Consider the following 26,368-nt stretch of genomic DNA (forward strand, 5'->3'; position numbering starts at 1 on the left):
ATAAATAAAAATGGAATTAAGAAAAAAGAAAATCAGATTAATATATAATAAAGAAGCAATGGATATTTTATAAAGAACAACAAAACACTATTGAACAGGTTAAAAATAAAATATTACAAGTTTCTCAAAAATTTAATAAATTCAACAGTGGTTCCCAAAACTAATACTCGGCCACCCCTTCAGCCTCCTTTTTGGTACTAGTCTAACTGTTCCTGGGTCAGGTCTCAGCAGCACACAGCTGTTGAGAATGTTCTAAGAGACTATTAAGGGAGGATTATCCGGGTAGACTGAACGTATCAAATAAATACCACACCCCATGTCTTATAGGTAGGAGTATGTTCATAAATTTAAAGTATAAAATGGCTTTGAATTTTCTTTAAAAAAAAATTCAAAGTTCCAAATACACTCCTTCTAAAAGAAACCGTTTCTTTCTAATATTTGTGGTGAACTTAGCTGATCAAAAATAAATATTCAGCAGGATATCTGCATCACGCTCTGCCCTCGAGGCTCAGGGAACTATTGGGGAAAAGAGAAGGTTGAAAGAACAGGCGCCAAAGGTGCTGACTGACTCCAAGGAAGCAGTGTCTTCCAGACACCACAGAAATAATGACACACACAAAACTTAAGAGACTGCGCAGCACACACAAGACGGTCACAAGCTCAAAGTAGACAAACTACAGCACGGAGAAGGATACACCGATTCCCACCCCTTGGTAAGAAACACTGCAGTAACTGATAGCTACTGGGAAAGTCAGCTGGGTCACTAGGTCGCTGGGTATAGGGCAGGCCCCATGCTCAGGCGGCCAACAGAAAACTGACGTTGACTTTAGACTTCGTGTATTATTGTGTACTTTTTACCTTACTGGTTTTTCTTTTTTTTTTTTTTTTTTTTTTTTTTGAGAGAGAGAGAGAGAGAGAGAGAGAGAAGAAACAGAGACAGAAAGGCTGAGAGGGGGCAGGATATGAGTTCCACTATGAAGTTTCATCAATAGGGAGCTGGGAAAAGGAGCTGGTAAGTTAGGGGAGGGGAAAGAATTATGATCAAAATATATTGTAAAAAAAAAATTCTGTAATAAAAAACAAAAGTAAATCCTTTCATCTTTCATTTATTTTATCGTCAGTGTTCAAATCTTGGATAGGTTAAACATTCATTCATTCATCTAGTCCAAATTAGAAAAAATGAATGAATGAATACTTCAATTGACAGAGAAACTGGAACACAGAAGGAATCTCAAATATTCACTTGGGAAGTGACACATTTTCTACAAAACACACACACACACACACACGCTCTATTCTGGGAGACTACAGTGAACTAACTATACTCATCTAATTTTTTCTCACCAAATTAAAATCACTGGTAAAGAGTTTTTAATTGAAAAAAAAAAATCTAAAACACAGAGACAACCCAAAGATAAGGCTGTTGAGAATGTGCAGACCCTCCGTATACATAAGTTATCAGTGACTTCAAACAACAAAGACGACGTTGTTCTATAACAATGGCCCTTTCCCACAGAGAACTAACTACAGCTGGGAGCTTAGAAATTGAGGCAGGAGGAGACAAGGGCACAGAGTCCCATAGTCAACTCCAATTCTCCATAGGAAGCCATCAAATGCTTTCTCCTCATCAAGACGTCTGCTTAATGTATTCTTAAGAATAAACCATTCTTCAGAAAACAGCTTCCTGAGCTATTTTTATCCTCCCTAACAGTAATGAAAGTAAACAGAGAGTGTTAGAAGTCACAGGATAGGTACTCAAGCAGACAGAAGAAGTGACTGACTTTGACTCGCATGCTAAAGAAGTATCAGGGTACAAAGGGAACACACAGGGACAAGAGCAGAAGAGAAGAGACAGTTTTGTTCCATAGCTCAAAGTCAATTAAAAAATGCCTAAAGGGGTGGTAGGAGGAATCAAGGCTGCAAATCCCTAGCACTCCAGCTCTGCTGTCTGGTTTGGTTTTGGGGAGAAAAAGGTCACACTGTGGAGCCCAAGATGGCCTCAAACTCTGGATTCTTGTGTCTTAGTTTCTGAAGTGACAAGGTTACCAAACTGCAGCACCATGCACAGCTAAGTTGAAGTTTCCAGAGGCTCACGTGCTCTGGTGTTATTACTTACTCTGAAGCCAACCCACATTCCCTCACATCTAAGTATCTACTAAATCATAAAACCCCCATTTTGTTTCTCCTCCTTTCTCCATGACACAGACATTTATTTACCTGAAAAACTACAACAAACGCATCTGCTTCCAATTCAATTCAAATTACTGTGCTCATACAAAACCCCACACACACACATCTCCATGTGACATTTCCACACACTCTAAGTTCTCTAGCATGTAAGATAGTTACCCACCCAATTGTTGGGCTGACTTCATGTGTTAATAATCCCTCTGAGAAATTTCCTGATTCTCCCAAGCAGACTCGTGCTGTTTCTAATAAACTCAACAGGTATGTCTATCTGTTACAGCAACTACTCTCATTTAACTACTTTTCTTATTTTCCAAACTCAAAAGAGTAAGATTAAATAATTTCAGCTTTCAATAGTCAATACTTAATCTGAGACCATGAAAGTCACAGCAGATACTAGGTGTTAGAAAAGAGCAATAATCAAAAATAACTGTTCTTGATGCTGAATAAGTGGGTACTGAATATTAAAATTCTAGTAAAGTTAAATTCTAATACCAAGTTACCCGAAGAATTTATTATTAAAGATTACCAGAAGCATCTATTTTCTTATTTTATGGCAGTCATTATGTTCCTTAGATTCTACACACAGTCACTGTACAGTAGGGACAGGGGTTTTCTGGAATCTTTCCCAGGGTTTAAGTTGTTACAAACTTGAAAGGCTACCCTTTGCCTTGCTCTTCACAACCTCAGCTCTCCCCAAACACATAAAGATTAACGAGGCAGGGTTTGTACAGACAAGGATGCTTTACCAGAAACCTCTTCTTAGGTGAGGTGGGGGTAGGCAGGGGTTGGGTATAGAGTAGAAATTATTCACTATGGTGCTTTAGAACATTAAAGAAAGTTTCTGAGAGTGTTTCTCTCTGAATTTCTTCTGACTTTTTGCTGTTTGTTTCAAAGCGATCCATTTAAAACTACCAAGCATTACCTCTGGATGGAAAAAGATCTCCGGTCCCAGAAATCGCTCGTAGCCAACATCAATGGAGAATTCCTTCTTTGAGATGGCGTTGACTCCGGTGTACTGTTTGATCCACTTTGACCCATCAGTGTCATACTTGTTAAATTCTTTTACTAAATCTGGGCAGACATAACTGTAGCGCTCCTTAAAAGTAAATAAATAAAAGTATTTTTCTCTTGTTTTAGGTAAAATTTTTAAAAAAAGATAGTGCATAGTATATCAGGCAAACAATCAAATGAAAATATATAATTAAGTAATTTTGATATGTGAAATTTTAATACTAGAATATCATATTGTTGTGGTACAAATGAATGGTGCATCCACATAGTTTCTGACCTCATCCTTAACACAACTAAAATCTGAACGACTAGACTTGGTCTTAACTATTTTAATGTTACTTTATAAAAACATAAACTAAAATCTTCAACATCTACCATCACCTACAATCTCAGTAACAGAATAGAATGTTCTAGAAAGGAAAAATCAAAAAGCACAAATGCAAAGAGAATACCTATAACCAACACAAATTAACATAGATCCTTTATGCCTATTAAGAACAAAATTGATTCTGATCAAGGTATGAGTAAAGAAAGAAACAGAAAAATGTAAGCTACTCTGCTCTTGCCTGAAAGACTGAATTACCACCCATAATTACCTGACTATGTACTACTGCTTCTATCTATCAATTTTTGAGCAACATGTACAATGTTCTGTAATTCTGAACACCAAGGACTCTTTTCAAAGTAACCACAATTTTACCACAGATAAAAAAATATAAAAGGCTGTCATGATCTGGCATTATGGTGTTGCAAACCTTTAATCAAGAGCATTGAGAAGGCAGAGACAGAAGGATCTTCTGTAAGTTGGAGGCCAGCCAGGACTACATAGTGAGACCTGTCTCAATCCCCTAGCAAAAGGAAAGAATCCTAGGACAAAAGGGCAGTCTCATTATCTTATATACTGTCTTGGGATTTTACTGCTGTGAACAGACACCATGACCAAGGCAAGTCTTATAAAGGACATTTAATTTGGGCTGGCTTATAGGTTCAGAGGTCCAGTCTATTATCAAATTGGGAGCATGGCAGCATCTAGGCAGGCATGGTACAGACAGAGCTAAGAGTTCTACATCTTCATCTGGAGGCTGCTAGTGGAAGACTGACTTCTAGGGAGTTAGAATGAGGGTCTTAAAGTCCACATCCACAGTGACACACCTACTCCAACAAGACTACACCTTCTAATAGAGCCACTCCCTGGGCCAAGCATATACAAACCATCACATTCCACTCCCTGGCCCCCATGGCTCTGTGCCCTGAATGCTAGGATTAAATGCCATGTACCACCAAGCCTAGACTTAAGCTTTTCTTCACCTAGAACCTGCTCTGGCCTAGGCTGACCTTGAACTCAGAGATCTGATTGCCTTTGTCTCCTGGGATTACAGGCTTGCACTACCATTCCTAGACCTAAACTTAGCTAGGTGGGATCTTGTTCCAAGGTCACCACTCCCTCAATTCAATTTAATATCTTTGAACACAGGATTCAGCTCCATTTCACTTCCTGGTGCCCCTTTAATACTTGAACCATATGTTTTATATTTTTCCTTTCTAAACTTGCTACACTTGTTCAAAATGCACTTCAGGAGACTAAACCAGAGATCAAAATCTCTGCTGGGCTTTTTAGAGACTTCCTTTGTCAATGGAATTAATATAAATCTCTTTACCTTGATCTCAGGTAGACTCTTCAGACAAGGGAAAAAAGCAGCCACATTCTTCAAATTACCACAAAAATAGTCTCTAAGCCACACATTAAAATTCTTCTCCACTGAAACCTCTTGGGCCAGGTCTGCACAGGTCAAATCACTCTCAGTAACAAAATTTTCCATATTCCCGCTAGGACAGTCCATTAAGCTCCACTGCTTTCCAATGTCCCAAAATGCACATTCCTCCAAACAAAAGCATGGTCAGGCCTATCTATCACAGTAATACCCCAGTCCTGGGTACCAATTTCTTAGTTAGAGTTTTACTGCTATGAACAGACATCACGACCAAGGCAACTCTTATAAAGGGCAACATTTAATTGGGGCTGGCTTACAGGTTCAGAGGTTCAGTCCATTATCATCAAGGTGGGAGCATACATGGCGCAGGAGGAGCTGAGAGTTCTACATCTTCATCTGGAGGCTGCTAGAAGAAGACTGGCTTCTAGGCAGCTAGGATGAGGGTCTTAAAGCCCACATCCACAGTGACGCACCTACTCCAACAAGGCCACATCCACTCCAACAAACCACAACTTCTAATAGTGCCACTCCCTGGGCCAAATATATTCACACCATCACACATATCTATCTCCAAATCTTAGGGGTAGGAATTTCATTAAGAGAAGTTTTTTTAAAGATGTCCAGCCTAAGCAGTCTACATTGGAATAAATCTAAATTTTCAGTGGCCTTTGGTTTGCTTTCTTTCTTTTAATGCCATAGATTTCCCAAAGAAATTAAAAAATAGTGTTAATTACACTTTTATGTATTTAGTAGTTTAGAGGATTTTTTGTTGTTGGTTTTTTGTTTGTTTGTTTGTTTGTTTTTATGAGATGGAGATTCTCTCTATAGTGTTAGCCATCCTAGAACTTGCTATGTAAACTAAGTTGTCCTCAAATTTGGAGCTCTGCCTGTCTCTGCTCCCAAATGCTGGGATTAAAGGTATGAACCTGGCTCCACGTATTTAGTTTTTAGGTTATCAACTTGTGATAAAGTTCGGAAACCATTTAGTAGTTTCTTTAATATACAGGAAATAGTCAAGGCATCTTCATGTCAAAGCTTGAAAAAACAAAGACATGTCTACAAATGCCATACAAAGAGATGCAAATATCAGCTCTGATGATAAATGACAAATTCCAAAAACAATACAAAAAGAATAAGGAAAATATTTTGCCTGCATGCATGACACAAATGATGTAAGAGCATATATTGTCAAAATCTAATCAGATACCTCATATACCCATCACAGTTTCTGTCATGTTCCGTATCACTTGAGTAACATCCTGCATCTATCCCGCAGAGCTCAACAAGCCAGTTACAACGTCAAAACAATTTTAGTAAGAGAAAACTGTTAGGATTAAAATACAGACTTCAGAGTAAGCTGTGATGTAATAATTTCTGGGTAAAATAAATCTTTACTTTTAATAAAAGGAGCAATCACAAAAGTGTATGTTTAAACACTCTTATGCTAGCCTTCTCAATTTGAGAGAATTGATAGACTTTGCAAAGGACAGGTGATCACCAACCATTTACGTGTGAGAAATACAGAGAAACAACTTAGCGGGATTGCTTTGATGACAGGATGTAGTAAGGAGCACTCCTCTCCATCACAGTTAGGCATCATCTCCAGCTGATGCACAATACGTGTAGCTTACCTTCACTGCTTTTGCAGTTTCCAAGGACTGTTCAGGAGGGATTCCTACTTCTCGGTCTCTCAGCAGTTGCTGAATAAAATATGTTATATCTCTTCCAGCGATTGGAATGTGTTTAATACAGCTGCCGATAACATATCCTTCAGCCTATGCACAGGGGGAAAGGGGTCACATTTACTTTAGTATTCCTAGGTCGGTAAGATGCTTAGTGCAGAAAGCATTGGCTTTGAGTCCTGAAACCCAGAGTTTAATCCCTATAACCTGCATAAAAGTGGAAAGAGAAAACCAATCCACTCACAATGCCCAAGCACAAGCATTCCCCACCTCATTACCGTGTAATGATTTTTTAAAATTATATTTCTAAAAATTAGTTGATTAAAAAAAAAAGATCCATTTCTTAGCCAGATGTTTGACAAGATACCTAAAATCCCAGCATCTCAAAGCCTGCAGCAGGATTCAAGGTGTCTTCATCTACTATTGCCTCAAGACAGTGCCTCTGACTGAACCAGACACTTGCTGTTTTTAGTTAGGCCACTGAGTTCTTGAAATTACACTACGTCTCTGCTTCCTGCTGCTGTGATTGGGCATGTACAGCTATGACCTGCTTTTCATGTGGGTGCTAGAGATCTGAACACAGATCTTCATACTTAAGAGAACAAACTCTCTTACCTACCAAGGCTTCATCAGCCCACAACAATTATTTTAGATACCACAAAGCACTATCAAGCACATTACACTAAGCTATGAAAAGCTAGGCACATCCTAATAAAATATTCAAGACACCCAAAGCCTAAACAAAAGGTGATATACCCACCCAGTAAACTAGGACTTGGTAATATAAAGAAGCATACGTGCTATAATAAATAATTTCAGAAACCTAAGTCTAAGTGAACACAGCCTGTCACAAAGAACAGAGTATATCATTCCATTTCTGTGAGGTTGCTGGATAGGCAAACTATTCACACAGAAAGCCTGTAGCTGACAGATGTAATGTGCACCATACTTGGAAGCTGCCATGTGCTCACTAAGAACTTTCCTGCCTGTGTGTCCTCATCTTCTTCCCTACATGAGCCATGATGCCAGCTGAGACCATCAGCACAGATTACTCTGCTACTTTTTTAGGTCTTTAAGTGAAGTCAAATCTGGGCTTGATTGTGCCACATGTACTGCGTGAGGTCCAGAACCCTGTTCTCAGCTCTGGGACCTTTATCAGTTACAAATGGAACTATGACTTTGGGGCACAGCCTGCTAAGGAGCTGCCATTTGCCTCCTTTTAGCACTGTTGATGTTCTTAAGACCCTCCAGATCCTCATGCAGCCCATGATTATAGCCCAGAAACAGCCTCGAGTCTTGTAAAGATCTCACAAGTTCCTACCATTTACCCCCAGGTGTACTATTTCACATTTTCTTTAGCAATTTTTTTACTTACCACAGGAATGACATGAGTGACTCCGTCTCCACTGTCTATTACTGTACCCGTCAGTGTCCGCTCTCCTACTTGTCTTGAGGTCCAGGATGCAGCTAAGGCAAGAACAGCCTAAAAGGTAAGACAGACCAAAATAAACTTTTAAAGAGTTACTAGGGGTGAAAGTCTACAGAAGTAACCTGTAATGACATTACATACTTTCTGCAATTTATGGGCCCCTTAATATCCTTGCATCAGGATACTTAGAAAGTTCAGTGTTTAAAAGGAACACTCTCTTCCTAGAGCCACAAGCAAGAGTGACACAAACATCCTCAGCTCCGGAAAAAAACAAAAAAACAACAACAAGAGTGACACAAACATGTATGTAACAAGCACACCAATACCTTCTCCAAACTTAAATACCACTACCCAGACTACCACAAACTACCAAGCTCTACTCTTCATGAGCCAGCAAGCATTACTCTTAAAAATTCAAACTCAAAAGTTTCTGAATGCTATCTGCACTTAGCACCGTCCATATACGAGTACTTAACTAAAAAGGCCACATGCACTTCCAGACAGCCTGAGTTATCTAGAAAACCAGTAACACACAACACCATTTTTCCTACCAAGAATCTCATCAAGGCTAATACAAAACAATTCTTTCCAGGGGGTGGGGGGGGGGTGGGGATGGGGGTAACTTTTATAAACTGAATTATCATTTTTTAAAAAAGGTAATTTCTTAAAATCAAAATATATGAGTAGTAACTAAAAACAAATGATCAAACTAACTTTGCCCACTTACAATGTAATACTGAAAGGAACCAAAAGGTATTTAGTTCACCATCCTCCATTAAAAACCAAAAACAAACAAACAAATCTCCCAACAATCATTTGGCTTCAGACTCCTGAGATTGAGGCCATGGCTCCTCACTCTATTTTAACAATAACAACAAAAACATCATTTTAATAATACAATGACTGTTTATCACCACACAGTATTTTTTAAAGGTTTTACAATGAACAGTTTCACATAATGTTAGAAGAAAAAAGAGAAAAATTTTGAGATTTCATTTTGAAATATACTTTTTTGGTAAATCCTGTTTTGTGATCATTTTCTACAAAATAATAAACAATTAGATCCCAAACTAGAATATGCATATATTAATATACTGGGCTACAGAAATCTTATTGACTACTGCACACCAAAGAAAGGAGCAGATATAAGCAAGTGAATGAGAAGCACTGAGGAAGTCAGGCCAAGCACAGCACTACTGTGTCTAAATTTTCACTTTAAGAAAGCGTGGTATGATTTGAATTATGGTAAAGGTTTCTGGGAAAAGATATGCACGGTTCAGGAGAAAATTAATCCTGGATGAAATGTTCACGTCAAGCTTAAATAAGCATAAGTCACTTACCTGCACAGCAATGTACAGGCCTGGAACATTGAAGGACTCAAACATTATCTCAGCAGTATATTCCCTGTTTTCTGGAGTATTCAGTGGAGGTTCAGTCTATTGAATGAATGATATTTTACATAGACAATATTAAATCATTTCAAACTTTATAGGTAATTTCTAAAGGAGAAGTAATCTATAAAATAATTTATAAGGCACTAAATTTATAGGTAGAGAGAGACACAAAGACTATAGGAAAACTGTACAGAGTAGAAACAGACCAACACATATATGAAAGTAACATGTTCTCAGTGTCTGTATGCTCCTTCTCTTTTTGTTTTTTGTTCCCTGTTTGTTTTGTCCCATGCTGGCTTGTTTATGTCTTTAGATGCTTGTTTGTATTCTAATGAGATAGAAACAAAAGGGTATGGATTTACGTGGGAAAGTCGGGAAGATCTGCGAGGCAGTGGGGAAGGGGAACTGTAATCAGAACATATTATAATTTTATTTTCAATTAAAAAACTGAAGTGTTCAATATCATTACAAGTCACCAGGAAAAGGCAAATTAGGACCAAATCAAGAGCCATAATGACTAAAATTAAAAAAGATTAACTGGCTAGAATGCAGGTGCAATTCAATTAAAATGTTGGGTGAAGAGTCACCCTAGGCCACAGCTCTATACCAGTTAAGTGTCTGCCCTACAACAGAGCAAGTCCACAAACGGGATGAAATTAATTGTCTACAAGGACAAGAATGTTCAAAGAGACAGACTGCATGACGTAAGTTTTACTATAGCACATCTTGTATGAATTCATCTGTGTAAAACCAACTATAGGCAAGATTAATCTCATTTGTTAAGAAAAGTTAAAATAGAATGAAACACTGGTTGCCTCTAAAGAATGAGAAGCATAAATTAACTAGAAAAGGTATTGATAATGTGTTATTTAAACATCTACAACTATCAAAACTAAAGGGGGGCCAATCACCTAATTCTGAAAAACTACTTCAGAGGGACACATCTATATCATTCAGTCCATTACGTATGGTCTGTGGCTGTTCTCACTCTACAGTGGAGCTGGACGGCTGTAACAGAACTCGTTAAACTCTCATTTGGCTTATTCAGTATCCATCTGGCCATCAGTTCACCTGTCTGTCTGTCTAGCTAGCTAAACTATCTATCAGATCTACCTACCTATTACCTACCTACCTACCTACCAGTCTCTGGCCCTTTTTCTTTTGTCACATCTGATCAAAATCCACAGATGATTTAGCTTTGTCATTTTTATAAAAACTTTATATGAAAAAGAATATAAACCAATAATGAACTATTCGATGATGGACATACTAAGTGTTTAAGCATGAATTGATTCTCATCTGTACATAGCTTATTTTGATGTGATTCAAAACCAAAATGCATTAACAGATGGATAAACCAATGCATGTCAAAACTGTTATGCTAAATGTACTTATACTGAAATGTTAATTATTACACTTAGGTTGTAGGCATATAGGTGTCCACAGTGATGCTCTTTTCACTTTACAGTCCAGCTACAAATAGTATTCACAAAGTACCACAATGAAACACTGAACCCTAGACTAGCAAAACTCATACTCAAGTAAAAAAGAAGACACAAAGGCAGCCATTGTGTATTGTGAGAAGATAAAGGGGAACGAAACGCTCACTTATTCTACTAGGAAGTTAGCAGCTCTCATCAAATAGTTTTTAAAAACAAATAAGAGAAGCTGCTTCCCACAGAGATGCTCTGTCTCACTAGGCACAGGCTCAGAAGCAAGAGAGCTAAACAACTGTGGATGTGAGCCTCAGGAACTGAGCTGAAACAAAACTTTCTTCCCTCACAGTATTTTGTCAGCTACAAAACAATTATTTACAGGTGATCGCTTAATGATTACATATTAATTATCAAAAGCATCTACATGATTTTTAGTGTTTGGCCACACTGCTATTTGTACCTGCAGCCAGATAGTCTAAAAAATGACACAGTTTTACATAACAAAGTCTTTCAGACAAAACAACTTAAATGATAAAGTATGCTTGCTAATTATACCAGAAATAGTAAAATGTTCTTAGAAGGCTAACCCAGCATTTGGGAAAGTAAGGGAGAATGATCCTGAGTTTAAAGCCATCCTGAGCTTACAAAATCCCATCTAGAAGAAGGGAGAGTCCCCAATAAATCATAATGTGTACTTACCAAAAGAAAGTAATGATCTTCAGGTTCTGCCCTTAAATATTTAAAAATCACTTGCTCCATAAACCTTTCCATTAAGTCCCAGTCTTCAACTATACCATGGCGGATTGGCCACTATTAAAACAAAATTCACAAATTAAGTCTTATTAATGTCAAAAAATTGAAACCAGAGATACAAAACCAGACTTTTAGCTCATTAGTAGATACTAGAAATAGATGTATTTCTTTATGTGTGATAACACAAGGTCATCCTGAGACTATACATGCTTAAGTAGAAATATACATAGAGAAATGAAATTATTTTTACAATGTACATTGAGGTGGTTGAGACATAAGATGAATACGTCAAAAATGTTGACTTTATCCTAATTTCCTTAATCTCTAATTATTAGTTCATTAGCTGATATCCGCTGTGTATCTAACATACAATACACACTTGGTATCTGGATATAGTGGCACACACTCACTGTTTTAGCTACTGAGGAGCCCGAAGCAAGGCTGCTTGAGCTCCCAACTTTGAGAATACTCTAGGCAACAGAGAAATGTCACCTAAAAATAATAATAGTAGCAAATCAGTAAATAAAAAAATTGTTAAACATGCAATATTTAATGCTAGAATAATAATTAAGGATTTAGGATTTAATTTAGAAGGCTATATAGGTTTGTGTTGAATTGGGGAATCCTAGGTTATTAGTAAATCCACAAGTATGTCTGTGAGGGTTAAAACTCACAAGGATACACAGGATACACACCAAACCATGTGCTAGCATACATCTAATTTTCAACATCAGTGTGTAGTGCATTCCTTCATGACAATGTTTCTTTGAAAAACTGGGTTGCCAATTTGGGTTGTTGCTATGTAAAAACCAAACACTGTACACACGAACATCCAAATCCACTTTTAAAGCAAGAAAAAAAAAAAAGTAGCAATGTCTAATCCATTCCACTGTTAACAGCTGTATCAGGCAAAGCATATCAATAGGAATTGTTAAAAGAAGTAATTCCCTTCAAGTTTCAAAGTTGCCTTTTTCCTGTGGCTACTGTGGTGCCTGAACCATGCTAGCTAACTACTTAATAAACACCTATCACACACATTCTTTTTCAAACTCTAGCTGTCACTGTGAAAATGTTACTGAAATTTCTAAAAAGGCACCAAGAAAGCTCCCGAATCTCTGTGACAAATACCCTTTCACACACTCAATCCGTAAGCAGCAATGACTGGATGGATAGCTTATCCAGTGTTGTCCTCAACACCTTTGGCTGCAGTACATGCAGTAGAAGGCATGTGTGGTGGTGTGAACAGACTTGACCTATGGGAAGTGGCACTACTGGGACATGTGGACTTTTTGGAATAGGTGTAGCCTTGTTGGATGATGTGTGTTAGATATGAGGGGCTTTGAGGGTTCCTAGTGCTCAAGCTCCACCCACTGTGAAATCCAAGCCTCCTCCTGGTTTCCTTCAGCTCAAGATATAGAACTTTCAGCTCTTCCAGCACCATGTCTGCCTGCAGGCTGCCGTGCCTTCCACCATGATGATAATGAACTGAACTTCTGAAACTGTACACCAGTTACATGTTTGTCTTTATAAGGGTTGCCTTGCTCATGGAATTTCTTCACAACAAGAGAAACCCAACCTAAGACACTTCACCTTGTCTAGGCCATCTACACTAGCCACTCTGCTCATGTGACACTCCATAGAGTTGATTCTGTCAATGTTCTAACCACACCAATCTCAGCTTTCCCTAGAAACCCTTCCCATAGGCAGCAGGTAATGCCTTGTATGTTTCACAGACAAAGAAGAATTTCAAGAGAGAAATTGAATCTACTTCACCAAATCTGTAAACTTCTACTACAATGTTAGCAATACTCCCTGTATTTCTGTATACATGGTTATTTCTCTCTGTGTTATGTACATGTGAGTGCAGGTGCCTGAGAGTTCAGAAAAAAAAAAAAGTATCTTAACCCCTGGAGCTGGAGTGCCAGGTGGTTATGAGCGGAGGGCCCTATGAAAAAACCCACCGAACCTTTTCTCTAGCTCCCACCCCATCCAATTTGTCTTCTAGAATGCACTCCTACAACTTTCTCCAAGACCATGTTATATGCCCCTTTCAGTTTTCTAAGCAATATTTAGCATTAAATGTCTCTCCCATCTTACTTCTGCATCTTACCTTTTTATCTCTCCCTCCACAAGTCATAGCCTAACCTCAAGAAATAGTATTCCATCTGCCAGTCTTTCCTGATCTACCATTCACAAAGCTACATTCATCCAGCTCCACTGTATTTCTAAAATGGTACCTCTGCAGACATCTTATTGGATAGTTCATGCTGTGTACCTCTCTGTATCTCTCCACTCAAGTCTAATTAGTACACTTCCCAGGCTTTTCTCCTGCTGTAGACTCCCCTAGGTGACATCGCTCACTGTCCAAAGTAACTGATCCCTCCCCTTCTCTCTACCTTACCCATCTTGTTTCTGAGCTCCAAAGCCTGCACATTATTTTGTCTCAAAACATGTGAGCTGCCTCACAGGTACTTCAAATACACTACATAGTCTCAAAAAATAAACTTTAAACTTTAGCATACTTCTGACTCAGACTTTTAGATTTCTGTACCAACAATAAAAAAGCAAGAAATGGTGAATCATGGCAAATGTACAATAAAAGTGCAATCAAGAGATGAGAATATAGGAAATTTAATAGACTGCTGATTTTCCTCCATAAGTAAATAACCAAGAAATAAGAATAAAATACAAACACAGAAAAAGAAGTTATAGGGCAGAAGACTCATGAGACTTAACTACTAAATCCAGGGGAAGGTCCTTATTTTAACCATGACCCAAACATTTACCAATTAGGAAACATTCAAGAGAAATGTACTAAACTCTGACTAAAACCACAAAATACTGTTAACGGGCCAAGTACTTTTAAGTGAATGACTAGAAAGTAATTAGGAATGGAATAGCAAAGTAAGGTCAGTTACAAGTTTGTTAACTGCCAAAGCTGAGTGACAGGCATGTGTGGGGTCAATTTATTTTTCCTCTAATTTTACTGATTTATTGTTGTTTTGAGACAAAGTCTCACTATGCAGCTCTGACTGGCCTGGTACTTGCTATATATACTAGGATAGCCTCAGACTCACAAAGATGATGCCTCTGCTTCTGCCTCCCAAGGGCTGGGATTAAAGGTATGCACACCACACCCAGCCCTTTACTTTTAGCTTTGAATTTTTCTATAACATTTTAATGTACACATGTGAATAAACACACACGTACCTACATGCCTTTCAACTCTCTTTATCCCTACTAGATTTACCTTAGTCCAGCAGTTAGCCTATGAATCATGAACCCTTTGGGGGTTGAGTATCAGATATCCTGCATATCAGGTCTTTATATTACAATTCATAATTGCAGCAACAAAATATATGGTTGGGGATCATCACAACATGAGGAACTATTTTAAAGGGTCTTAGCATTAAGAAGGTTGAGAACTTCTGCCTTGGCCCAAGTCACGAACATTCCTTGCCATCTATCATTGTCTTAGAAACATACATGCCTCCCTCAATTAATTTCTCTTCACGATTTGAGCACTACAACAATTTCTTTATATCTTTCCTCTAAATAAGGTCCACAATAATCATGAACTATTAATAGCTCCATTGCATAGATAAATAGACTGCTAAATCCCCAACTAGACTAACTAAAGTACAGAAAGTTAAGTCATTGAATACCATAAAGCTAGAAAGAAATACAGCCAAAATTCAAGGTCAAACAGAACGTATTAACACTGTTGATCCAGTATATCCATGGATGTTACCTGTGTGTGGACTGGCTCTCATGATGCCCCTGGACTTCAGGCATATAAGCTATGCTGCTCCCTGTCTTCCTCATAAGCCTTCTTATGACTGGTTTCTGCCTAATGACTATCTGCACATCTTACCTAACTCCAGACTCAGCTCAATAATTTATCCTTCAAGGACTGCTAAATCCCCAACTAGACGTTATAACAACTTCTGTAGCACACACCTACAACATCCTATCCTGCTTTTTTTCCCTTTTACTCACTTCATAATATATCCCTGGGAGAGAAGTTGTTTCTTACTACTTTCTTTTCAGCACAAAGCAAAACCCTAATGTTGTATTTTTACATATAGTAGGGTATAGTTATTCATTTAACATTACAAAGGAAGAAAAGCACGAAGGAGGAAATGAATGATTGGAAGTGTTTACCTCCCAAGAAGGCTAGAGTAGTTAGCTATGAACAAAGACACAGGAAGATGTGTTACAAGATTTGCTCTTACCTGGTACAATCAGCCGCATACATTCTCTAAGCTACACAATGAAGACTACTTGCTTTACTGTGTAAGTTCTATAGCAATGAAGGGATAGACAGAAGGGGAGGAAAGAGGAAGAACAATATTCCCATGTGACTTAGAAGAAATGAATATCTGATCAATGAAGAAATCTTTCTAGATGTAGCTATGTGGAGAAAGAAAACTCAATCCCTACTGAGATCCCTGAGAGGCAATGGGCATGGAAAAGTAAATCCACCCACTTCAATATGTTAAAGCTGAAAGGAAGAGGAGAGCAGAGCCAGATGGTTTTAATCCTGGCTTTAAGCTTCTTTAATCCTAGCACTCAAGAGGCAGAAGCAGGCAAATCTCTGAGTTCAAGACCAGCCTGGTCTACAGTCAGTTACAGGTGAAAATTTTAAAACAAAAAACAGAAAACTCGTCTGGAGAGAGCAACAAAGCCACAAGAGTGAGACAGGCCGGCAGCTGACTGGAACCCTCTTAGAAACATACCTTTGTTGCATATGTGGGCTTTTCTATTGCTTCATCACCAATGAAGAAGTCTAGGTCATCCACGCCTTTCATCACCCTCCTCTGGGCTTGATCACCCACTTTTGCAGACTCTTTAATGGCAATACCTTTGAAGTAAGTTAATTAGACATTTTAAATTTTCATCTCTTCAAATCAAACAACTTTTAACTTGCTTTCTTCAACTGTAAAATGTTGCTAAAAACAACAAATAAGCATGATCCAGAATACTTAAAACTGTTAACTAGGGAACAAAAGCTGTAAGAAACTGGCCTTTCGTACATCAGCACCTCAGCTTCATCTCAGAGGCAAGTCCTCAAGTATAAACCACAAAAAGGTATTACTATGGGACTGTTTCAGCTCTATTTCCAAAATCTATTAAATCCATTTTGATTCTAATTATGTGGATGTATATGTGTTACTAGGGTCTCACGTATTCAGGTATATACTTCCACCAAGCTATATACCTAGCCCTTATAGACTTTTTACTTTTGAGACACAACCTACTAAGTTATCCAGCCAGTCTTAAACTTGAAACCTGCCCCCTTCAGCTTCACAAACAATAAGAACTGCAGTCCTTTGCTACCAACCCTTCGCTTAGCTCTGAATCCTGTATGGCCAGAATGATGGCTCAGTGGGTAAAAGTACGTGTTTCAGAAATCTCATGACCTAAGGTCGACATAAGACCTGTAAGAAATGTATTCTGACCTCTACATGCATGTTATGACAACTATGCAACCATATTCAACATACAAACAATAAGCTAAAAATAGAATTCTAATCTTATAAAGTCAATATAAAACTTGGTGGACAGTCAAGAAATTAAAGATGAATAACATTAACCAATAAAAGAAGAAAACCTACAAAAAGAACTTTTAAAAACAAGCTTTCTTTGCATCTTTATTTATTTTTATCCAATGGAGATCTACTAAATTTTAATCTTAAATACGAGAAGTAATCCCTTTAAAGAATTTCAGAATTCTGTGTCATTTCCCAGAGGTAAAATCTATTATGTACTTTTCAGAACTAGAGATGACTTGGTGATTGAGAGAGCTTACAGTTCACCCAGAAAACCCACATTTAGTTCTCAGCACACTCATTAATTCACAACTGCCATAACTCCAGCTCTAGGGGACTGGATACTCTCCTGTGTCTCATACACACATATGGTGCCCGTATATACACACATGACACTCACATACACACATGAATAAAAATAAAAACATTGTTTTAAAAGAAACCCTGCCATGTAGTCTAATTAGGTTTTAATTTTGTAAGTTCAACTCTTCACTCATAATCATGCAAACAGCTTTCAGATGATGGAAATCAAAAATACAAAAATAATGCTGAGGGTACTATACATCTTTACTAATAAAAATACCTCTAACAACCTAAATCTACTAAAACTGTTACAATCAGCAGAAGGTTAACAGAAGCAGAAAAGAACAAAAGTTTCCCAAGACAATGTTACAAGCATAGTAGCTTATATCAGAGAGCAGTGAGGCTGCTGAGTTAAGGACCACTGGCTCTTCACTGTCAAATATTGGTGTCTGCACCAACTGTCTATAGGACAGGTCTTGCAAACAGTAACGGCATCCTCCCGCCAAAGGATGGTCACCTTAGCTGAATTACAGGTACTAGAGTTGTGCTACTTAATAACCAGTTACAGATACACACAGATACACAGACACACAGACACACAGACACACAGACACACACACACACACACACACACACACACACACACACACACACACAGGGGTAGCAGCAAAATCCTCAAACAGAGACTATTTAATTATCAATTCACTACTGGGTTTTGTTTTGTTTTCCTTATAGAGATACTTAGCAGATTTGGTAAAGACCTGAAATTTAAGAGTTGGAAATAAGGTTCCATTTATAGGCAATCATGTTTCTAAATGCCTGATTCTGATATAAAAGCATGCTTAATGACTTATTTCACTTTGATAATGAGGAAGACATTTAGATTAGTTCAATCACGGAGTAAAAGAAATACTTACATGATGGGATGATAAACTGTGGTTCTGTATTTCCAGCATATCCTAGTTTTGTATATCTGCAAAATAAAAATTTCATAAAATTTCACTAACCTCAATATGTATTCTGCAATTTTTGTTAAAAAGTGAGAGTTCATTGTACATACATATTCAAAAGTTTAGTTCATTCAGCATCTCTGCCTTGAAAACTATCAAAATCACTTCCTGGGCAATGGTGGTGCATACCTTTAATCCTAGCACTTGAGAGGCAGAGGCAGGCTGATCTCTTGTGAGTTTGAGGTCAACCTGACTACAAAACGAGTTGCAGGAAGGACAGGGCTCTAACACAGAGAAACTATCAAAATCAAATATGTCTGTAGTTCTGTTTCTTTCTGCTGTATTGTGGACCAAACTATGGGGTTCTGCACAAGATAGGCAAGTGCTCTATTACTAAGCTATAAACTCAAATGCCCACAGCTTTAAAAAAAAATGTACATTTTGTATGTATGAATGCATGTATGTATGCATAGGTGTTCACCATAATGCAGGTATGGAAGTCAGGGGATAACCTGGGTCTCTTTTCTACCATGTAGGTTCCAAAGACTGAACACAGATCATGATGCTTGACAGCATACTCTCCCTTTGTAAGTTTACTCATTTACTGTGTGTACACAAGCCACAGCATGTGGAGGTCAGAGAATAACCTTCAGAGATAAGCTCACTCTCTTTCACTATAGGGATTCAGAGACAGAAGTCTACAGGTAGTCAGGTTTGGCAGCAAGCACCTATACTCACTGAGCCATCCCACCCACCACTACCACTTCAATCAACTAATAATAGGGGACTATTACTGTATGTGTGAAGCAATACAGGAAAACCTTCTCTATAACCTTATTTGTAATGGCAAGAGACTGGAAATGTCCAAAGGGAAACTAGCAAAATACACTCAGTTTACACTGTGGCTATTATGCCCCTTTATGAACCGACTGGAACACTACAGATATACTGGGGTAGCTGAACAAAGCAAGGTACAGAACAATAAGCAAAGTGTGCTATATCTACATAAAAATGAAATAATTGAAAATTATGAATAAATGAAAAAAATACATTTGATAATCTAGACACAAAATATTTCTAAAATGTATGACATAAGTAATTTTTGGTTGCATCTACAGGAGGAAAACAAGTAGGATACAGAGGTGAGATGATTTTATTAAATTATATGTCATTTCATATCACTTAAGTGTTATACTATTAAAGTGATTTTTAATGTTTTGATCCGATATTCACCTATAAAAATAAAAACTATTAAAATATTAATAAAAATTATAATAATTAGAAACTGTAATGAAACTTTGACAATATGCTAAGAGCTACTTATAAAATAGATGTGCGCACTGTTAATGACAAGTAAGCATTAGAGAGCCAGTCACAACTTGTATTATTCTATATGCAAACTTACTAAATTTGCTGTGACATCACTAGACTCTGATAATATCTGCAGAAAACTTTTCAAATGTGAAAAAAAGCACTTCTTTTGGGATGGTCAGTCCCAAAACAAGGTTTTAAAAAATTGAGTATGCCAAACACATTCAACCAGTAAATATTAGGAGAAACACAGACTGTCCAAAATATGATTTTGCTCTGTCACCTAAACCTTCCAATATTTCCCACTGACTATGCCTGTTTTGTTTGAAGGAAAACTCTCAAACACGATACTGCTCCTTTAATGTGATGCCTAAGAACGCCCCCTCCCCAACCCCCAACCCCAAGCTGCTCTGATGCTGTGTTAGTCTGGAGCCATAGAACTGCTGACAGCCTCTGAAAGCTCATCTAATCTCATGCTACTAGCCTCTGTTAACCCTGCTCTGACTACATCTGATGACTGCCCTCCAGCCCAGAACAACCGCTACACCCTGTTCATCTTGCAAAATGCAGGTTGTGTACCAACTGCCTCTGGCTGAAAACTTCCACAACCTCTCCAGACAACCAACTGCCTCTATATTCTTAATTTCTGACTGTAGAAAAAGTTAACTGGGCTCTCACAAGGGTTAAACATGATAGCAGGGTAAAGTCTTTATTTACCATGGTATCTGACACAGCACACACAAGTACCCGAGCCAATTCTACTTTCCACATATTCTCTCCAACCTGTCCACTACTTAGACCATCTTAAATCACATACATAACTTTATTACAAACTTACCATTTTATAAGCCAATTGAGACTTATATTGCAGTTTATATCTGATTCCCTTTCACAACACAGTAGTATTTTATTCTTCCAATCCAAAATGTATTACTAATGTCAAATCTTTATGTGTGGGGGGAGGGAGGCAGGTGGGGAGGGGAAGAGACTGGGGTACCACAAAACTCCCATAATAGCTGGAAGCGAACAATTCTGAACTGTCCACAGGTCTGCAAACAGTAACTGGAAGTGCTCACATACATAAAAACCCCCACAAACTGATGAACATGTTCCCCCACGGGGACCCCATCAGAAATAAGATAACAACGTTAACTTTGAACATTACCATAAGAGTCCAGGTTATTAATAAGTTGCCTAATGCAATGGTTTTCAACCTTCCTAATGCTGTGATCTTTTAACACGGTTTCTCATGCTGTACTGACTCCCAATCATAAAACTATCTTTGATGATACTCATAAGTGTAATTTCACTACTGTTATGAATAGTAATTAATATCTGATGTGCAGGATATCTGATATGCAATCCTGTGAGGGTCAGCACCCACAGAATGAGAAGAACTGCACTAATGGAAGAGGGCCAATGGTACACCTTCCCGCTGCCGGGTAAATGGAATGGAGTAGTACACCATATGACATGGAGGACTTATCTAATACAAGATAACCTCAAACTGTATGAGCCCCAAACCCTCAAACAGGATGTCCTGCTTTCAAGTCTGGAACTCCTACAAAGCAGAAGAGAATAATCTCTACAAATCACTGCCTAACCCCAAAATCTTAAAATGATAGTCTACTGCCTACAAGATAAGAGTACAAACTTGTTTCGACTTTCCTACAATTAGTCCATTGTAAAATAGTTAATAAAGTCCCCACTAAATTAAAACAAAAAATTAGGGGGCTGAAGAAATGAGTCAACAGTTAAGAGCACAGGCTGTTCTTCCAGTGACTTAGGCTTCCCAGCACCCATGTGGCAAATTACAAGCATTCCTAACTGCAGAACCAGATGATCCAACTTCTCTTTGGGACTCAGAGGGCACCAGGCTCACATGTGGTATATAGACATACACACAGACAAAATGCCCAATACACACAAACTAACTAACTAACTAACTAACTAACTAACTAACTAAATAAGCAAATAAGTTTTTAAAAATTGGATCAAGGGCTGGAGAGATGGCTCAGTGGTTAAGAGCACTGACTGCTCCTTCTAGAAGTCCTGAGTTCAAATCCCACAACCATCTGAAATGAGATTTGATGCCCTCTTCTGGTGTGTCTGAAAACAGCTACAACGTACTCATTAAATAAAATAAATAAATCTTTAAAAAAAATTGGATCAGATCCTCTCATTCCTCGACCTGAACAGTATATATAATCAGCCATACATTCAGTCCTGTGTAAACTCCTCATGTGAAAAACCAGAAGACAGGCTGGAGAGATGGCTCAGTGGTTCAGAGCACTGGCTGCTCTTCCAGAGGTCCTCAGTTCAATTCCCAGCAACCACATGGTGGCTCACAACCATCTGTAATGGGATCTGATGCCCTCTTCTGGTGTGTCTGAAGACAGCTACAGCGTACTCAGATAAATAAAGTAAACAGCTCTTAGAAAGAAAGAAAGAAAGAAAGAAAGAAAGAAAGAAAGAAAGAAAGAAAGAAAGAAAGAAAGACCAGAAGACAATCCCAAAGTGTTTAAGCCTTCAGATAAAGACTGGCCACTAGCCTTGCTTTTATGAAGTAAAGAGTACTTTTATATCTTATAACAAGGAAGAATCACCAGAAACAACCAAGGACATGTGGAAACCGGTTAGGTTTAAAAAAAAAAAGTTTCCTATATAAAAAAAGACCACTGAAGAAACCTAACAGCTCAATGACAGTGACAGAGTCAGGAAACCTAAATGCACTCTGAAAGCAGGGTAAGAAACACTAGAGCCCAGGTGACCAAGTTATTTTATTTAAGTAGTTTGTGCATGTTTTGCTTTCAAAAGCATCTCATAACTAATAACATACTTGAAAATACCAACAGATTATAAATATGAAACCACTTAAAGGAATACGGATCACACTTTAAAATGAACTGGATAAGATGAGCTGTGATAAAAGCTAAAGAACAGCAAACACAGTAACACTCTGAACACAGCAGATGATTCAGAAGGGGCAGAGCATAAGTGGCGGTATGGGCCTGTGACCCCAGCTCTACCTACCCCCAAATCAAACATGAGAAGGCTCAGAATGAACCTCAGTGGTGTGGATTTATACAATATGAACCACACCTTGGGTTCAATCCCCAGAACTAGAGTTAGGAAGTCTAAGTGACACTCATTTTCTTTCAGCAACTTTAAAACAGACAGCACAACACAACAAACACAGGTCACAGCACATTAGAATGGAAAGTCTTCACCCCACTGAGTCTGTGAGACCGGTTTTCTAAACTTTCTTAGCAGCTGAAAGCCTATGAAAAAACTGCTTCTATCCTTACATAGCATGACACATTGTATACAATCTTAAGATATGATTATCCAGGTGGAAGTCAAAGATATCTACAGATTAATCTCAATATACCCTGCTGTTAAAAAGCTCAGCTTTAACTTGGACACTGCTTTCTCTTTATTCTATAATCAATTAAGAACTTTAGAGTAAGAATGCTATAGCTAATTCACAGAGAGCTTGCAGCAAATATTAGCTGGAAAAATAAATTACAACTGCTTAGCAAGCTTTTCTAATTCTACAACGCCAAGCTTTTTCTCTCTACCTGCTAGTAAATGTTCAACCTTACACAAAAAGCCTGGTAGAATATTGAGAGAAAATCTGAACCCTCAATGAACAGAGACAACTATTCAAGCTCCTTCAAGTTCAATTCCTGGAATCTGGGAAAACTTAGGATCAAAAGGACACAGGTGAGACAAGAACAATGGCTCACTCCTGGAAGCTTAGTATGGGGAGGCTAGAGCAGAAGGTCCTTGAATTTAAGGCCAACATGATGATCAGAACTAGTCTCAGGCTAATCTATATTAACCCAGCAAGAACCCCACCATCAAATAAAATAAAATTAAATTTAAATTAAAATAAAATAAAGAGATGCTTCTACCATTTGAAGTCTAGATCCTGATCCTACACACATCAATAATGACAGACTGTAAGATCACAAAGACAGATTTTAATCCTCTAATATCTAAGTTCAAAAGGCTCCCATAAAATTAAAAGAAACAATACACAGCACTTCACTTTCTAAGAATCAGTGAATTTTCCTTCCCAAATTACGTGTCCTCCCTAGACCTCTTTACATGCTATTATGACCTAGATCTCAATGTTTTACCCACATCTCTACCCATTCCTGGAATAATCTTTTCCAAAATTCCCAATCCATAAGGCAATACTTGTCTATCATCACAAACATCACAGGTCACAGCAGTAAAACACAAAAGGCCACAAATTTTATGCTTCTACTTTTTGTGAAATCCCAAAAGTTGACAAATCCATAAAGACAGAAAGTGAATCAGAAAGAATATGCCAAGTGTTGAGGGCAGAAGGAATGAACTGCTAGTGAGCCCAGAGTGAGGAAAATGCACCCAACTGACTGATGACTATATTACCTAGTGAACAGGCTAAAAACTACTCAGTTTTACACATCACACCTAACATGTCTGATCGCTGCCAAGAAGTTTACACTGGAGAAGAGCCTAAGTATATGATGAGTTAGCTAGCATATGGGAAGCAACTAGAACAGTGCCTGGAATACAAAAAGCACTGTATATTTACTCTTATTTTCTTATCTTTTCTGCTGTCGGGAGGAACCACTCAGGAGAATTAAGTCTTGGTAGGAAGCAAAACCTTAGTCTTGTATGGGAGGAAAGGGAAATAACTCATCACACATCAGATACAAACTCACCAATATATGCTCTAACTCCAGCTAGTCTGATCCGAACTTGGAATCCTGAGTGCAGCAAGGGCTCGGCTTAGGTCGCATGCTGTTCCCGCAGCACATCTTTGCCTGGACTCTCCTTCTTTGTTCCTGCACTCAATAATTTTTCTTTTACAGTCCCTGGAGTAATTTTGTTAATGTTACTGTATCCAAATGTCCACAGCAAAACTAAGGGATATTTCTTTTGATTCTTCTCAGTCTTCCCAACAATTTTAAAACTCATCTCCCTGTTTTAAAAGCTCAATCTTCTTTTGTTTTACAATTGGCTTTCATATTGCAATAGAACCTGAAACAAAGTGAGCAGTCCTTCACACATACTGAGAGGACAGCCACAGGATAAACGGACTCAGCTTTAAAAGACAACTTTCCAAAATCTACACAGCACATCCGACTGCCCCTTAAAGGAGTTCTAAAGTTTCAGTCTTTACTAGTTATTTGCTGTCTCCACTACCCTTTCATTATAAAGCAAAATTGCAAAGACTTTTGAACAGTAAATGTTATAACATGTCTCTATTAGAACTTCACGTGCTTTTTAGATAAAACGGCCCCAAATATGTCATGTGTTCCAGATAGTCATCTATCTAGCCCTACTACTCACTAAGCAGTTTCATTTCAACTACATTATTTCAGAGACACAGAACAAGGCCTCAGAGTCTAGGTAACTTTTCTTTTTCCAAAGAAATTTATTTTCTTAAATTCGATTATGTATCATACTGTATTTTGTATGGTCACTAGCAATAAAGGATTGATAGGGTCTCCGGCGTCCCAGGCTAGCCTTAGACTCACTATGTAACCCTCCTCCTGCCTTCCTCAGAGCTGGAGTTACAAGTGTGCTCTACCACACACTCAGTTCCCATAGATACTCACTTTCAAACTCAAACTGCAAAAATAGAGTCGTTTTCCTTTTAACATTTAACTAATAGAAATTATTTTCCTAACCGAACTATCTAAAATTAATCTGCAATTGTCAAGATGTCCATTAGATACAATATTTATTCTGAGAATACTGAAGTGATCCACACACGATTCGTCACTTAACTTGCATTGTAATCTGTCTACACATTCCATGTTCATACCTGTAGGCATAATGTCACAGTGCGCTGTGTAAAGATGACCCCTGCATAACTCAAATGCTGATTTCCCTGACCCTCTATCTTGTTGCAATCAGGACATGGCACTGTAATGCTTAGTCTAAGTATCCGCTGTTTGGAACTTTGTATAAACATTGATCCCCATTTATTCTCTGACTTGTCAATAAAAGCTGATCTGCCAATGGCTGGGCAGAAGAGTAAATGGGGCTGGACTTCTAGCAGCCAGGAGGAGAAAGGCAGGGGGAGGATGAAAGGATTCTCCAAGAGGAAGGGGAGAGACATCGCTGAATAAACACCTGAACACCTGAAGCCCAGAGAGCCAGACAAATCCTAACATGCGAGTACCTTGGGGATCGTGGCTGGGAGGTAGCCAGATTAGTTTAGAGGATCAGAACAGATTATTAACTTCCCAGTTATGCCAGTTGCCATAAAGCTTGATTAAATATAAATCTTATACTCCCAGTCTCATTCATTTGAGTTAGCCAGGGATAGAGAAAAATCAACATTAAAATGCTTTTACAATACTAGATTTAATAGTTCTAAAGATAATTATTTTCCAAGGATGGATGCTTAAGAATTCTCTTTAAAACTAGATTAAAAATTTAACCACTTACTGAATACAGTATATTCCTGAACAGTTTCTGGAAGGATTGCACCCTGGGGCTCAAACTCTAGATCAGAGGTTCTCAACACGACCCCTTTGGAGGCCAAAGGACCCTTTCACAGGGGTCACATATCAACAGCTATCTTGCATATCAGATATTTTCAATTCCTAACAATAGTAAAATTACACAGTTATGATG

General features: G+C 38.1%; 1 protein-coding gene across 1 annotated transcript in view; it reads right to left on the minus strand.

Annotated features, from left to right (window-relative positions):
- Actr3 (actin related protein 3) overlaps nucleotides 1-26,368 on the minus strand; it is a 43,097-nt gene that overhangs the window by 8,275 nt on the left and 8,454 nt on the right. Inside the window, exons 2-8 of the mRNA NM_031068.1 lie at nucleotides 18,380-18,435; nucleotides 16,347-16,471; nucleotides 11,554-11,664; nucleotides 9,365-9,460; nucleotides 7,971-8,078; nucleotides 6,545-6,688; nucleotides 3,113-3,286 (exon numbers count right to left, since the gene is read on the minus strand). Coding sequence (NP_112330.1) covers nucleotides 3,113-3,286; nucleotides 6,545-6,688; nucleotides 7,971-8,078; nucleotides 9,365-9,460; nucleotides 11,554-11,664; nucleotides 16,347-16,471; nucleotides 18,380-18,435 — 814 coding nt within the window. The remainder of the gene's footprint in view (nucleotides 1-3,112; nucleotides 3,287-6,544; nucleotides 6,689-7,970; nucleotides 8,079-9,364; nucleotides 9,461-11,553; nucleotides 11,665-16,346; nucleotides 16,472-18,379; nucleotides 18,436-26,368) is intronic.

The sequence above is a fragment of the Rattus norvegicus genome, chromosome 13 (assembly GCF_036323735.1).
Source record: "Rattus norvegicus strain BN/NHsdMcwi chromosome 13, GRCr8, whole genome shotgun sequence".
NCBI lineage: Eukaryota > Metazoa > Chordata > Mammalia > Rodentia > Muridae > Rattus > Rattus norvegicus.